The 16,249-nt window shown below is 38.9% G+C and overlaps 1 protein-coding gene across 2 annotated transcripts in view; it reads right to left on the bottom strand.

Annotated features, from left to right (window-relative positions):
- Nucleotides 1-1,779: 1,779 nt before the first annotated feature.
- Nucleotides 1,780-16,249, bottom strand: part of ANXA5 (annexin A5) — a 31,868-nt gene continuing 17,398 nt past the window's right edge. For both annotated transcript variants that reach the window (XM_081811949.1, XM_081811948.1), the window contains 8 exons: nt 15,732-15,822; nt 12,650-12,729; nt 12,116-12,172; nt 6,375-6,468; nt 5,399-5,494; nt 3,814-3,872; nt 3,453-3,575; nt 1,780-2,298 (listed from right to left, as the gene is read on the bottom strand). In XM_081811949.1, coding sequence (XP_081668075.1) covers nt 2,236-2,298; nt 3,453-3,575; nt 3,814-3,872; nt 5,399-5,494; nt 6,375-6,468; nt 12,116-12,172; nt 12,650-12,729; nt 15,732-15,822 — 663 coding nt within the window. In that variant the 3' untranslated portion in view covers nt 1,780-2,235. The remainder of the gene's footprint in view (nt 2,299-3,452; nt 3,576-3,813; nt 3,873-5,398; nt 5,495-6,374; nt 6,469-12,115; nt 12,173-12,649; nt 12,730-15,731; nt 15,823-16,249) is intronic.

The following is a 16,249-nucleotide window of genomic DNA, read 5'->3' as shown; positions in this document are numbered from 1 at the left end:
AATCCTCTCCACCAATCAGGCAGACTGACAGGTGCTGTCCTCATTTCCTCCCTCAGCCCCACTCCAGGTTAACACTCCAGAAAGGAGTTTCTATAGAACGCCTGGGGCACCAGCTTTCGTGGCCAATTCCAGAGGACAAATCCCTTGATAACCTGGCTCCGGAGGCCAGAAAGGCTCTGTTCACCAGTTCAACGGGAGAGTAACAAACTAAGAAACAGTTCTTAACTGGCCATCACCCTAGGACTCAGTGCAAAGAGCAAAGAGGCAAACAGAAATGCCCATCTCTCAGTCTTCCCCTGACAAAGGTATTTTTGCATACCTTAAAAGCTGCCGAGAGGGGCGCCTGGGTGGCTCAGTCGTTAAGCGTCTGCCTTCGGCTCAGGTCATGATCCCAGGGTCCTGGGATCGAGCCCCGCATCGGGCTCCCTGCTCCGCGGGAAGCCTGCTTCTCCCTCTCCCACTCCCCCTACTTGTGTTCCTGCTGTTGCTATCTCTCTCTGTCAAATAAATAAATAAAATCTTTAAAAAAAAAAAAAAAGCTGCCGAGAGTCTGGATTCCAATCAGCCTCAATCTAGGTAATGACTGAGATCCCCCACTCTAGGACACTAATAGGTCTTGGCACACCTTCAACTCCTGGGAGCCACTGAGAACAAAAGTAGGCTGCTTGGACAATCACAAAGGTTTGAGAGACAACCCATGTTCACTGCAGCATTATTTACAAATAGCCAAGACATGGAAGCAACCTAATTGTCCATCAGTGGATGAATGGATAAAGAAAATGTGATATGTAACAGATTATTTAACCACAGAAAGGGAGGAAATCTTTGTCATTTGTGACAACATGGGTGAAACTTGAGGACATTATGCTAAGTGAAATAAGTCAGAGAAAAGATACTCCATGAGCTCACATGTGGAATCCAAAAAAAACAACATCAACAAACCAAAGTTACAGAACAAGAGATCAGATCTGTGGTCACCAGAGATGGGCAAATGGGGAATGGGGTAATTGGATGAAAGTGGTCAAAAGGTACAAACTTCCAGTTTTGAGATAAATAAGTACTGGGGATGTAATGTACAATGTGATGACTATGGTTCACACTGCTATGCGGTATATTTGAAAGAGACAGATCCTAAGAGTTCTCATCAAGGAAATAAAATTTTTTTTTAATTTTTATAAGATGACGGGTGTTAACCAAATGTATTATGGTAATCATTTTGCAATATATATAAATCAATTCATTGTGCTGTATACTTTAAACTTACACAGTGATATATATATATAGCTTGAAAAAAGGTATCATTGTTAATGGTATTGTGCTCAGTGAAATAAGACAGAGAAAGACAAATACCATTTGATTTCACTCACATGTGGAATCTAAAGAACAAATGAATGAACAAACAGCACCTGTGTGTGAGATAAGCAGAGGTAAAGCATATCTTGCCCCCCTCTGTCTTTGGAGCACTGTTTGAATGAAAAAACAGCATCAGACCTATAAAAATACAGAGAACAAACTGATGGTTAAGGGAAGTGGGAGACGCAGACTCCCAGTTACGGAATGACGAAGTCACAGGAATAAAAGCAGCAGCATAAGGACTATGGTCAATGACACTGGAACAGTGTCACATGGTGACAGATGGTGGCCACACTTGTGATGAGCACAGCACAGAGAACCGGAATCACTATATTGTACACCTGAAACTAAAGGAACCTTGTATCAACCATAATCAAATAAAAATAATTTTTAAAAAGTTTTTCTGAACACACACCCACACATGAGTCAGGGGGAAGGAAATGTTTATTTCTCATTAATCTTTTGAATGCAACCACCATAATTTTTCAAGTTTAGTTTAGTAGCAAACTTGATTAATAACACTTCCAGGAGTTCATCATTTTAAGGCTAAGGTTCTGATTAAGGAAATACAGTTATCAATTTAATATAAATCAAGTTTTTTAAAAAGGCTAAAAGCAGTCGGATCTTCTAAAAGAAAATCTAAATGACCCAGACTTTAGACTTTAGTAACGTAAGTACTACAAAAGACAAAGAGCTTTACTGAACATCAGCAAGAAGCACCGCTATTTCTCTTCTGCAACATGTATGTTTTGGTCATTAGCATGCTAGTATGAATAAGGCAACGTGTCAGGCTCGGGCATACAAACAAGCACAGCGAGAGGCTTAGGAAGGTCGCGGCAGCCGTGGCAGGCACGGCGCAGGATCTCTCTCCAGCTGGTTATCTCAGTCGTTCTCTCCTCCACAGAGCAGCAAGAGGGCTTTCTTATAGTCCCCAGACGTATCATCCTGAAACCCAAATGTACTCCGTTACCCTCCATGAGTCATAGAAGCCACAGAAAATCAAAAACTAAGTGTCTGGCAACAAGTTTTATTCATGTGACTTTGCTCCCAAGTGGATAATCTCTGTGTATGTGACTTTCACATCAGGAATGTTATACAAGGAGTTTCCTACCAATGTAACATGTGTTTAACTTTCTAATTTTACCCCTTAAAGGCACAGCTCTGAGACAATGAAGTATGTTCGTCCCTCTGGTAACGCATAGAACAAGGAAGCTTTTACAATGACATTCAAACCGAGCTTTCTAAACCTTTAAGTTACTATCACATATTATGTGTCTGGCTAAGGGAGGCAATCCTGGGACTGTGTGGCTCTTATGTTTTTGCTTCAAAGACAGAGGGGCAGGATATGCCTTACCTCAGCTTATCTCACACACAGATATATATGATAAATTAATGTTTCAAGCAAAGAGTGCATGTGAGAAGTCTCTAGTGCCCTTCAACCCAGCCACACCTACACACAAAGTTCAAAGCTTGCTTAGTTGAGATCCTGCTTTGCATATGGCCCATTTTCCCTTTTATCAAAAGAAGGAAGAAAGAGAAAAGGGGAAAAAAGAAAGAAAGAAAAGAAAGTCAAAAGGCCTTAAGCCAAATTTAAATATAGGCCACAGTCTCCCTAGCTTTTAAAGACAAAAATGATAGTAATACCTAAACTCTTTACTTATTTCTGATATGACCTGGCTGGTTCTTTCCTGAACTATGAACTAATACCAGAGACAAGGTGATAACAGACAATGAAGAAAGACCGAAGTGAAAGGAAGGAGGCACTGATAAGGACAGCTGGAACTGATAAAAGAGAGAAAGAACAAACACATTATCTTCAGTGGCGGGGGCTGGGTTTGATGAGTCATCTGTCACCACTACTAAATAATGTTCCTAAGCTCCCCAAGAGCCTCAGCCCCACCAAGAGCCCATCTTTCACTTGGGAGCCATCATCTGTACTTTAAGGAAATATTATAAGCCAAGCTTTATAAGTCATGGCTCTAATCACGCCACTAAAATTTGAAACTTTATACAAGTGGGTTCTCCCATCTGTTGTCTTACATGCTATCTATTGGTCTGCTCTGAATTTCTGAACATAGTTTAAACAAAGGTTCTACTACCTTAATCATGGAATAGAGAGAGGTGGCGAAATTCTTCCTGAACTCCTTCCTAATGTTAAACAAATCAATCTCGCTCCTGGACACCACGACTCTGATGAGGGTATGATCATCCGTCCCCGCTCCCTGTAAGAAAGAAAAAAAGGGAGGCACACTTTCAAAATGTCAAACACAGCATCAAACTTCCCTGAGTTAAGATGAATTGAGAAAGTAAAACAATTTGGTAGAATTGAACTGCATGTTTTAAGGAGAATTAAAAAAAAAAAACAAACCCAAAGTCTATCATTTAAATCATAATAATACACAGGGAAAGATAGCTAGAAAGATAAATTAATTAGATGGAAGATTCAAGATATGCACTTACCTTCATAGCATAGTAGAGGGTTTCTGCAAGGTAGGCAGGTATACTTCGAATAGATTTCACTAAGAAAATAAATAATATGGTCAGATGCTATATTGATAGGAAAAGAAATAGTGATTAAAAATCAAAACTTGCTTCATGCTTATTGCTCTACTTATTTACAAGCATAAAAGTAACCTATGCTAAAAAACTGCTCATTTGCAGGCTGATCTGATCTCCATATTCACCAAGTATTTTCTTAAAAACTGGATAGAATTTCCTTAAAGTTCCGAGTTCTGCAGAGAAAGTCGTGTAGGACAGGGCGTGTGAGGTTTTCAACACCCCTCTGTTCTGAGCACCTTTCTGCTATCAGTTTGGGCAGTCTGGGCTGTTACACCACAACCTTCTTCACCTTCAGGAAAGGATACAAACATCCTGAAAGTTTTTGATCCAACATATTCAAGCAAATAACACAAGGTACCCACTCCATCTAATCTTTGACAAATCTTGGGACTATCTTTCTGTAATCTTACCCTAGGTATTCTCTCCAGATTCCTTACTATCCATGATTCACATAGAGCAGCATGAGACTTATGCAATTCAGGAGAGACACCCAGATAAACTGGTAACAGAAAAGAGTATCTTCCCTGAACATGTATGTATGTATCTACTCTGTGTTAGGGCTGCTCAGACCTCAGTCAGCTCAGCTTCAGAAACTATCCCTATAAAAATTCCTTAATATAGAGAAATAACAATTCATTAATTGGGGGGTGGAGTTAATCTCTCTTCCAGTGCTTAAACAAAACTCAAACAGTAACTAAAAATGCCATTATTTTAAGTGTATTCTAATTATGAAGGGGTTGTGCGAAAGTTTTCTATTAAAATTCATTAAGTGTGGAACTCAAATCAAAGACTACTATTAGTGCCGGTTCATGCACAACTTTAGCTTATTCTCCAGAAGACAGCACAAAAACTCGAGCTCAATGCCAAATACTCAGAACAAACAGAGGTTCACTCCAAACCCATATGAAAACTAGGGTCCCTGGGAACTCACAGACTAGATTCTCCCTGGATTTGGACAGTATATAATACTACCATCAACTGCACAAACTCAGTTCTCCAATTTTTCCAGATCATTCTGAATATTTAGCTAAAATAAATTTCCAAAGTAATCTGAAAACAACCATCATCACATCTTCCATCATACAAAAGATACTTTTTCTAGCTCAGATGCCAATTTCTCAGTCTGCCTCAAAGCTGTGAGGACAGTATTCAAAAGGATACTACAATTCCACCCAGTATCAGAAACAATATTTACAAGCCTCTGAGATAATGCCCACACTTCAGATTCATAACAAAATAATAATATTTTTAATAAAGCTTCAAAATGATTTTTATAAATAGTTGCTTTAGTATTTCCATAGGATTACATGAACTAACCAGATAATCATGTATTTCCAATATCAAAACAGACTTTGAATTGGAAATGTGGGAGTTTGCTTCGCTCAGATATCATAAAGAAGTGGTTATTTTCAGATACAGCTTCAACTGAATGAAACACTTTAGCTCTTAACACCATTAATATTATATACATTGTAACACCACCTACCAACAGCAAGGAGGAGTTGCTCCAAATTACCAGAAGTCTCTCGGTCAATGGTTTCTTCAATCTGAAATCCTGATATAGTCATGTACTTATCAAACACTATAAAAAAGGAAAATGATTTCTCAATCATGTAAGGATTATTCTGTACAGAAAGAAGATACTAACTCTAACCAGGTATTGTCCCACTGAATACAAATCTCCCCTTTTTCCTTGCTGACAGAACCCTGACTTTGTCACAGAGCTTCAATATACCCAAGCCCTAAGTAATGGATTATAAAGGCTCTTTGTTCACTGAGTTCCCAGCCTCTACTTACTCGTTACAACCAATGTAACCCAAAGGTAAATCTACTAGAGAGGATTCTGAGTAATCTTTCCTTATCAAGAACGATAAACAGATATGATTAGTTTACCCCTTTCTTTTCTTCTTGCTGCTAATGTTGATAAATTTGGAGCTACAGTAGCCCTCCTGTGACAATCAGGTACAGGGCATGAGAAAGAAAACCCCAAAACACCAAGGACAGTGAAGCAGAAAAACAGAGATAGCCCACCCAGGTCCTGCCGAATCAGCCACATGTTTAAGGCCCCAATTAGTAGGGTTTCCTGTCACTTGAACTCATTCCCACCTGATACCACAAGAACTGATGAATGCCTCGCGAAGAGATCGTGGGTGCCACCATTTAGGATGAAATGCTTGAAGTGAGCCACAGCTCAGTGATTAGTGACTATGAGAGTTAACAATCCAGAGGCCTAGCTCCCTCGTCACCCTGACAGCAAAGGCGGGGACTAAGGATCTCTAGTTCTGTAAAACTACAACAGCAGCAAAGAGAATGATAAGATTTTTCAAGGTTACCAATAGGAAGAAATACAAAAACCGATTCACTCAGGAAGCGCCTATTATAAAGCACATATTTTGGCATACTGGCTTCTGTACTTACAAAATTAACCGAAGTACTATACCATACACATTCTTTTCACTCACCCCTTCTCAAATGAGACACACTTCGTGTCCCAAAGATGGTGATAAACTTTTCTTCATCTGTCCCCCATTTCAGTTCTCCAGCCTGGAACAAAGCCTGTGAAAATTTCAACCTCAATTAGTAAGCCGTTTCTCCATCTCATGTCCAGGTTCTGAAAGACACTGGTGTTTCACTCCCTGTATATTAATTAGCCTGATTCATCATTTTCTACTTTTCAATTCTAATGTTGCCTAAACTCTGTGAGGTGAGTTCGCAGCTATCTGGAGCTTGCCACTGAACTGTGCCACAGAAGATTAATGAGTCAAAGCAATAAATCACAGCAACAGGGCAAGATTAAATGTTCCCAAAATGTCTATGGGACTTCCAGGCTTTCGGGGGCAATGGTGTGATTGGTAGAAATTTCTGATTACCTCACTGTTGACACATCCACTTACAGACTGGAAAAGGAGCTTAACTATGTTTTGTGTTTTGTTTACTCGGCAGTTGTTCAGCAACACATGATAAAAAATAAACTCCATATTTTCTCTTTTCAACTACAGTTTAACCAAAACTAGCTACAAAGAGTTTTCACATTTCTAAAAGATCATAACGAATTTTTAAAAGGTCGTGGGTATAGCACAAAGCCTGGCATGTAGTAGGCAACTAATATATACTTCTTGAATAGTTTGAGTGTCTATATTTACTTTTTTTACATGGAAAATATATGCTTTTTAGTGTTCATATAATTGCTGAAAAAATAAAATTATATACAAACACCATCATTAAACCTGAGTCCACTTATTGAGATGTGGATAATTTATTAAAACCCAGTGAATCAACCTTTAAAATGTCTACACTACCCTTTTGTTCATTTCTAGTTAAGTACACCTATTAAACCAAGACAAATGCAGTCTGCTGAGCCTGCTACTCGGAGCGGCCTTTCTGCTCACAAGCGGCAAACCAAGTAAGGACAGAAGGTGGTGTGATCATAGCACGTGTTTGGATGTAGAAATTTTGATCATAGTGTGTTTAAGAATGTAGATTTCGGTGATATATATCCGTTTTTTGTTGTATTTCCAGGGAATTTTGAAAAATGTATCACATCTTTACACTCAGTTTTGAAATTAATTTAACGATAAAAATAAATAATATCAATCCTGGTTATGTGAGCATGTTCTTCAAAACTGAGAAGAGACTTACTATGAAAGGCATGCAAGTATCTCAAGTTTAGAACTATATCATGGTATTACAGACCCGTCTTAAAGTAACTTTTTAAGTCTAATAACAAAAATAACATGTGTTCACTGAAAAATTTTGTACGAGATAAAACATGAATAAGAAAAAAATTACCATGAAGGCCAATATCCCAAAGATATTGGTTACTACCTCTAATATGTTTTCTACACATAGATAAGATATACACACACATTAACACCTACAAGAGAGAGAGGGTGCATCCCCTACTATACTTACAAGCATTCCTGAAGCCCTCCTTTCTTAACAACTATTCCATATTTCTAGAAATCTTCTCTAGTAGGTACAGCAGTTAAGCCTGTCATATGGAATAATTTGTGAAATGGCTATTTTAAACTATAACTCTTCATTTTCTCAAAAGGATTATGTTTGAGATCAACATTTACTCTAAAACTATTAAGTAAATCATATGCAGTAATGATAATCTTCATGTGGAATATTTAAAAGTTTTGTTTTGTCTTGTTTTAATGTAAGAGTGCTTTCTTCTAAATGAGGATGATGAACATCCACGGAGCAGCTCTGGATGAGGGCCCCTCACACCTCCTCACCCTCCCCTCTTCCCTCAGAGGGGGCTTTACAGTTGAACACAGTTTGATAACCTCTGGTTCAGTGCAAAGTGCAGAGGTTTTGGAGTCAAAAAGACCTGGGCCTCATCCTTATCTGTGAGATCTTAGATGAGTTAATCTCTTGAGTCTCCGCGTCTTCACCTAGAATAGGATTAATATTTCTACAGAGTCATTAATGGAGATTATGCAACTTATATAACTAATGCATCAAAGAGTGTCAGGTAATCAATAGCAGGTACTCAGTAAACATTGATTCCCAACCCTTCCCCTTTCTTCCCCCTCCTTCAGGTTTATCTCCAAGATCAGGAAAGAAGGTTTTAGAGAGGGAGGAGGTAAAATCAGTTTAATACATTAAAAATGTAAGAAAGTAAAAAAAAAAAAAAAAAAAAAAAAAAAACCACTATAAAGAAATGAATAAAAATAAAAATGTAAGAAAGTAAAGTGAATTATATACAAAATGTTGAATTCCCAGGTGAATGACTCACTGTGGCTTATCAAATCCCAGAAATGAAAGGAATCCTCTTAGTGCCAGGTATCAGCAGAGAAAAAAATTCAAAAGCTTATATAAGGGCCCTTTGTTTGTCTCAGCTTACTCTCGGTTAAAAAAACTTAAATTCCCATTAGTGACAACAGTCCAGCTGCCCTTGCTACAAGAAAGAAATGGGTGTGTTCTTTTTCCTAACACCAAAAGGAAAATTATTTTTAACAAGCTGAATTCATTAGTAATAATACATTTTTTTCAAAGATTTATTTATTTATTTGAGAGAGAGTTCGCGCGGGCACGCATGTGAGTGTGAAGGTGGGGGGAGAGGCAGGCCGGGAGGGAAAAGGAGAGAAACAGGCTCCCCGCTGAGCACAGAGCCCCAGGCTCTGAGGCGGCCCATCTCAGGACTCTGAGATCAAGACCTGAGCAGAAATCAAGAGTTGGATGCTCAATCAACTGGGCCACCCAGGTGCCCCAATAATACATTTTAAAGAATCAAAGACTAATAGCCAGTGTAGCATGTTCTTTGTTGTTCCTGATCACCGAAAGGGTAAAGAAAACCTGAATTCTATTCAAGGGATTTTTTTTAAAAGATTTTATTTATTTATTTGAGAGAGCTGAGAGAGAGAGAGAGAGCACACGAGCCAGGGGAAGGGGCAGAGGAAGAGGGAGAAGCAGGCTCCCTGAGACCCTGAGGTCATGACCTGAGCCAAGCAGATGCTTCACTGACTGAGCCACCCACATGCCCCGCTATTCAAGGGATATTTTAAAGTAACTTCATAAGACAGTCTTCAGATGTCTAAAGGTTCCCCTTCACGGTCCTGAATGGGCATATGCTCTGCACAACAGGTAGGTGGCACCCTACAGCCCCGGTACTCAAAGTGTGGTCCCAAGACCCCAGAGGCATCACCTGAGAGCTTGTTAGAAATACAGAATCCCAGGCCCCACCCGGACCCACTGAGTCAGAACCTGCAGTTTAAGGAGATCCCCAGGTGATTCACAAGCACTTGAAAGTCCGAGAAGCACTGCTATACACTGAGTGCTCTGAGGAGAGAAATCAATGAAAATGAGGGGAAGATGCACTGTTTCCACTCCCTGGCCTCACACTGCAGCAATCCTCTCATTGCATCACCAACTGTGCTGGGAAATGAGCCCACTGCCCACCAATGTAGGCCTCACTGCGGTCATCTGAGACTACTAGAGTTGGCTTCTTCCACCGTGACCACCAAAAAACATCTAGACTACTCTTGAGAGTCCGAGGGTGAGAATCACACCATTTCCTATGAAGCCCACAAATAATTAATGCTTGGAAAGCAATACGTTGTCTCCAACAGTTGGGAGTACAGTTTTGAAGGCCTGATCTAGCACTTTCTCCTCAAGGACACAAATTCCTTCCTCCAAGAAGGCAGAGTTAAGCTGGATTTGTGCTTCCAATCTACATTTAATAAGCCTTTTATATGGTGTAGGTGCTGAGGGGAGAGGAACTAGCAGGCAAGAACACAGACCATTGTCTAGTTGAAAGAGAAAGGGCTTTGGGGTTAGACAGGCCCCGGTATGAATCCCAGCTCCACTACCGGTCAGTGGTGGCCATGGGTTTGATTCTCAAATCCCTGAGCCTCAGTTTCTCTATCTATAAAAGAGAAATTATTCCCCTGGACTTCAGAGGTATACACTAACCCATTCACCAGTTATATACCGAGTGCCTACTGTATGCTAGATCCAAAGGATACAAACTGAACGGACAGCTCCGAGTGCCCTGGGCAAGCAGTCAAGTAAATAGACAGCTTCAATATAAGGCAGCTGGACTGCCCCTGTAAGGGGCACCTGACATACACTTGGGGGCGGGGCCGGGGGCGGGGAGAGTCAGGCAGGGATACCTGATAAACAACTAACCTGAGGACTGACTCCTGAAGAGGAAGTAGTCCGGTGAATGGGTGGAGGAAGGGTCAGGTGGAGACAGAGCAAGAGAGGCTGGAGGTAAAAGCAAGCAAGGCGCAGATAACAAAGAGGCTTATAAATCACATTTAGGGGCTTGAACTTTATTCTGAGGATAATGGTATCCACTGAAGTTTTAAGGTTTTATATAGGGACGTGACACAAGAGGTTTGCATTTTATGGAGAATAGTGAGGGAAGCATCAAATACTGCATAGACAGTCCCCAGTACATGTCCATTTGCTTTCCTTCTGTCTCCAGCAAGGCAAAGAGATGACAGCATTCTGAAACCATTATAAAATCTACCCACCCAAAAGAATAATAATGCTCTCTCTTTCCCATTAGCAAATTCAGATTACACATCCAATTGTTGTTTCATAGAGAAGAGTCAACTGGAGGAGTGAAGATGGCTCTTCCTTTTTCAATGGTGTATGACTAACAATCAGAATTATATATTACTTGGGGCGCCTGGGTGGCTCAGTCGGTTAAGCATCTGCCTTTAGCTCAGGTGTGATCCCAGAGTCCTGCTTCTGCCTCTGCCTGTCTCTCATGAATAAATAAATAAAATCTTTTTTAAATATTTAAAAAAAAAAAAAGAATTATTACTTGAAACATGTGACCAGAGAAACAGGACTATGGTATGTGATTCTATGAATGCAAATAATTCCTTTATTACCAATTTCCAGTTTTCAAGTCTCATGTTTCAAATTTCCTAATATTTCCCACATTTGACTACTTATGTTTTTAAGTTTTTTAAACATATTTTAATTCCAGTATAGTTAACATACAATGTTATATTAGTTTCAGGCGTACAATACAGTGATTCAACAATTCTATACATTACTCCGTGCTCATCATAAGTGTATTCTTTAATCCCCATCACTTATTTCACCTACTCCCCTGCCCACCTTCCCTCTGGTAACCATCAGTTTGTTCTCTATAGTTAAGATTTGATTACTTGCTAACAATAGTGAGACTATACTAGAATTTAAAAGCCACTTAAGTACAGAATTTCATTTGGAAGTCACTCAAAAGCAGCTGACAAGAGAACAATCCTATTTAGAATTCTATCGAAAGAAAGGTGGAGGAATTCCCAAATACTACGGTAACTGATAATCTACTATGTATTAAAACACCATTTATCACTAAAATACCTCATTCTTTTTTCTTTATCCTCTCCTGCCAAGACACCTACTGCCTCACTAGCAGTGGAATCAGTAATACCTATATTTTTTGGTAAAATTACCCATTTTGTGAAGTTCCATAATCACCAAAAAAATATATATATCTAGGCAAAATTCACTATTTATATGTAACTCATTTTATTTCATTTCCCTTTTGGGACAAAACATTTAGCTGGCCAGATCAAAATGAGAAAAATATACTTATGAGTCTTATGATTTGTAAAGGGCCCATAAATAACATTATTTTTAGATGCTATCACAATCTATATTATGATTTTCCATTATCATGGATTCTTTTTTTCATTCATATGTCATAATAAAGTCACCACATATCACATCTCACCTGAGCATCTTGTTCAACTTGTGCTTCATCAATTCCAGCATCAGGGTCTCTATTAGCCTACAAGAAATAATGTCACAAAAAAAAAAAAAAAAGAAAAGAAATAATGTCACATTATTGAATGACATGAGCATTTTTATTCACAAGGAAAATTAGTTCCACCTGATGGTTGTGCACATAAAGCTCTTTCTCTTAGGAATAATACGATTTTAAGATAGCAATTCTACAGTATTTCACATCATTACACAGCACTGTCCAAAACCAATCTGACCCTTTTGATTTTAAATCCAATGAATGAAAGAGAATAGTGATATCTTAAATAAAAAAAAGCAAAAAAAAAACAAAACCGTAAGTTAGCTAGCTATGAAGAGTTTAGGTCAGATATTCTGAAAAACAAACAAACACAGGCAATATGCAACCACAATCAGGCAAGTATGAGAAATGATTAAAGAATTTTAAATGACCTTACTTAACTAGATTCAGACAAGTCCAGCTTCAGATTTTTTAATCAAACTCTAAATAGTCTCCACCCAATACCTGAAGGAGAACCACCAACATCCTCTGGTAGAACCCTGATGTATCCCCCACCACGTCATCTTCCAGGCTTGAGCCATATTCTGCAACAGAATAATTTCATACTTATTTATAGCTTCTTTCAACTAAAAAAGATATCCTGCCATGAATCAAATGGAGGAGACATAAAGGAAGGAATATTTGATTAGTATAAATGTTCTCTACTCCATCTCTGAGTGCTCTAAAGACTAAAGGCAAATGCTTAAATGAGTGACTGGTAGAAAACAAATTAAAGTCTCTCAAAAGCACTCAATTCAAGCCTAAATCCAGACTCAGCCATTCAGAAACACTCTCAACCAATGCAATTAATACTCTGTAGACATGTGATGGGTACAGGAAAACCTCTAACATACAATTGATCATAATTTTAAACTCTGTAATGCTTTCTTTCACAAATTTTACATGATTAGTTTCCAAAGGTCTTCTATCCTCTAAAATTCTGAGCTTTTCTTTCTTTAGGCACGGCCATTCTTTCCCCTAATAAGATATTTTTTCTTCTGCAGCAAATAAAGTTAACTCTGAGAGACAGCTGTGATGTTTTAAAATATGCCCCCTCCCAGCTCTATTTCCAGTTATTCCACATAATGCCACAGGAAAGGGGAGAACTGGAATCTACAAAAGTCTATGCACCCTCTTCACTAACTCAAACAGCTGCTATTGAAGGCAGCTCTAAGACATTTAAATATTTAATCATTATTTGAGGGGCGCCTAGGTGGCTCATTTGTTAAGCGTCTGCCTTCGGCTCAGGTCATGATCCCAGGGTCCTGGGATCAAGCCCCGCATTGGGCTCCCTGCTCCACGGGAAGCCTGCTTCTCCCTCTCCCACTCCCCCTGCTTGTGTTCCCTCTCTCACTGTCTCTCTGTGTGTCAAATAAATAAATAAAATCTTAAAAAAAAAAAATCATTATTTGAAAGCAGACAAACTTTAAAAGCCTGACACTTCTGTTTTAAAAGATCTAGAAGACCACAGGGACAGGAGGGAAAACTGAATGGAGAGAAATCAGAGAGGGAGACAAACCATGAGAGACTCTGGACTCTGGGAAACAAACTGAGGGTTACAGAGGGGAGGGGGGTAGAGGGATGGGGTAACCGGGTGATGGGTATTAAGGAGGGCACATGTGGTGATGAGCACTGGGTGTTATACACAACTAATGAATTGTTAGAACACTACATCAAAACCTTATGACATGCTGGCTAACTAAATATAATATAATATATAATATAATATTAAATAAATAAATGTCTAGAAGAGCTCCATCTTTATTTCAACCAGTTACCTAAATACAAAATGTTGAAGGACTCTTCTATCCCTTCGCGTACTACAAAACCTGTATGTGATTAATGATCAAATCGTTTCACATAGTTCCCCTCCCTCTAATCTATCCCCGTCATACCTCCCACCAACCTATGGCCCACCTAGGTTGGGCCATAACTGCCTACCTTACCTCCCCACATGTATAGCTATCTAATCAGCCTCTTGATTCAAATCTCCTTCCTTCAGTACTCCACCGCCCATTACACCACCTCTGAATCAAGTGCAAAGCTCTCACCCAGTCATGTAAAACCATCGACAACAGAGCCAGCATCTACTCTATTTATCTCCCGCACGAGACATGCACATACCCTCCATGACAGCCAGCTTCTTTCCACTCCTTCCATATACTGTTCTCACTCCAGTCCCCATGCCATTCCAGACCAGGGACGAACACGCCAAAAATGTTTTCTTCACCTCCCCAAAACCTACCTCGTCTGGAAACCTTGTCTGACTGCACTACAGAGCCTCTTCTAACATCAAGAGCCTGGATGACCTCTCTGCTCTAAATGAATTCTGGCATGAAACATTTTTTGGTATTTGACTTTAGTTTGGGTTTTGCTATCCCTGAACAGCCGCAGTCAGTTTCTAAATCACGTCACCCCTCAAGAGACTGCAAACTCCTAGAGTACGGGAGCTATGGTATGGGAACGCTTTGTGTCATTCCTGACAGCCAGTGCACCACCAGACACACAGCCAGGGCGTAGTACGTGACAGCAGCCGGTCTGTCATCCAGCACACAAAGGCTCCCTCACAAATGTCACCATCCCCAGAGAGAGATCTTTGAATATTACATCAAATAAAACGCATAGGTGATCTTCTGCACTTACGTTACATGTATCCCCTCTGCCTTAGTGGCTGGGACCTATCCAACTTTAACAAGAGAAGCAGGAAAGAAGATCCAGCACTTCAGAAAGTTAATTATTTAAATTTCACACTGTTCTGACTTGCTGAGTTACAATGTCATTTCTAAGATAAATAAACTAATGCCGAGACAGGGACCCATTTTCCTAGCTGAAGGCACTCAGCTTGTTGGTCTGCTGACTGAGCTGATAATCTCAACAGTCTGCTCAGTCAGGTAGGGGAAAGGGTCTGGTATAGAAAATGTGACAAGCAAAGAACACTCTACTTTACTTTTTATTTCATCTTCTTGGTTCCATTCATAGAACATACTTCAGATTGAAATGATAGATTTTTTTTTCACAAAAAAAGTAAGGCACACCAAAGAGAAAAATTAAAATGCAGAGTATTCAAGCACTGCCATCGACTAAAACGGCACACGTTTACTCAAACATTTTCATCAACTCTGGTCTGGACAAGGTTTCTTTTCCCAAATTCCAAAAGGGCCTTTTAGGTAACTCTTAACTTCTACTAACATTAAAACTGATTTTTTTTTTTTTTTCAGGAAGAAAAACCACCTACATCTTGAAGTTCATGTGAAAGAAAAACAACCTGTATGTCCCTACACTAGTTGCAAATTCTACGTAAAAGTAAACTCCTATCTTCATCAGAAGCTTCTCTTAAGTACCAAAATAGATACAGGTCTAGGAAAAAGCAGTCTTTTCCTTACTGAAGGAAAACAAGCTTGAATTGTTGCTTATTCATTCATTCGCTCACTCGTTTATTCAGCAATCACGTATGGCCTGCCTCCTGTAACCATGAAGAACTGCACTCACTTTAGAAAAGTGTAAAAGTGACTGGAGATGAAGGGGAAATAAAATTCCAAATGTTTACCTTCCTCATAAACTTGTTTTATGGCTCTCAGTTCTTCAGGTGTCCTCGAAGCAATAATTTCTGTCAGTACTTTTTCATCTGTCCCAGCTCCCTGTTTGGAAATTTATTTTTAATAGAGAACCTATGTCAATAAGATGAAAGAGTTATTTTCCTAGAACAGATATTACCCAAATTGCATAATTATATAATTATATAAACTATCCAACTTAATATTCACTTCTTTGTATACAAGTTCTATTAGTTACAGAATTAAAAAATTTCCAATTTATTTTCTCTCCAAAGACAATTTTATCCTTTTTTGTCTAATGAAAAACGTTTACTGCATGTATGTGATATATGACACATAAGAGATTATATAAATTTTTAATTTTATTCTAAATAGTTTCATTCTAAATAGTTTGAAAGTAAAACATGTTAATGAAACATGAAATTAAGAAGAATGAAAGAGTAAAAATGAAAACTTTACATAAATTTACATGGAGGAGCACTGATACTTAAACAATTGTATCTCAAAACAT

This window comes from Leptonychotes weddellii, chromosome 2 (genome assembly GCF_054177405.1).
Source record: "Leptonychotes weddellii isolate Sample4059 chromosome 2, ASM5417740v2, whole genome shotgun sequence".
Taxonomy (NCBI): Eukaryota; Metazoa; Chordata; class Mammalia; order Carnivora; family Phocidae; genus Leptonychotes; species Leptonychotes weddellii.
This window is presented reverse-complemented; position numbering and strand designations above follow the sequence as displayed.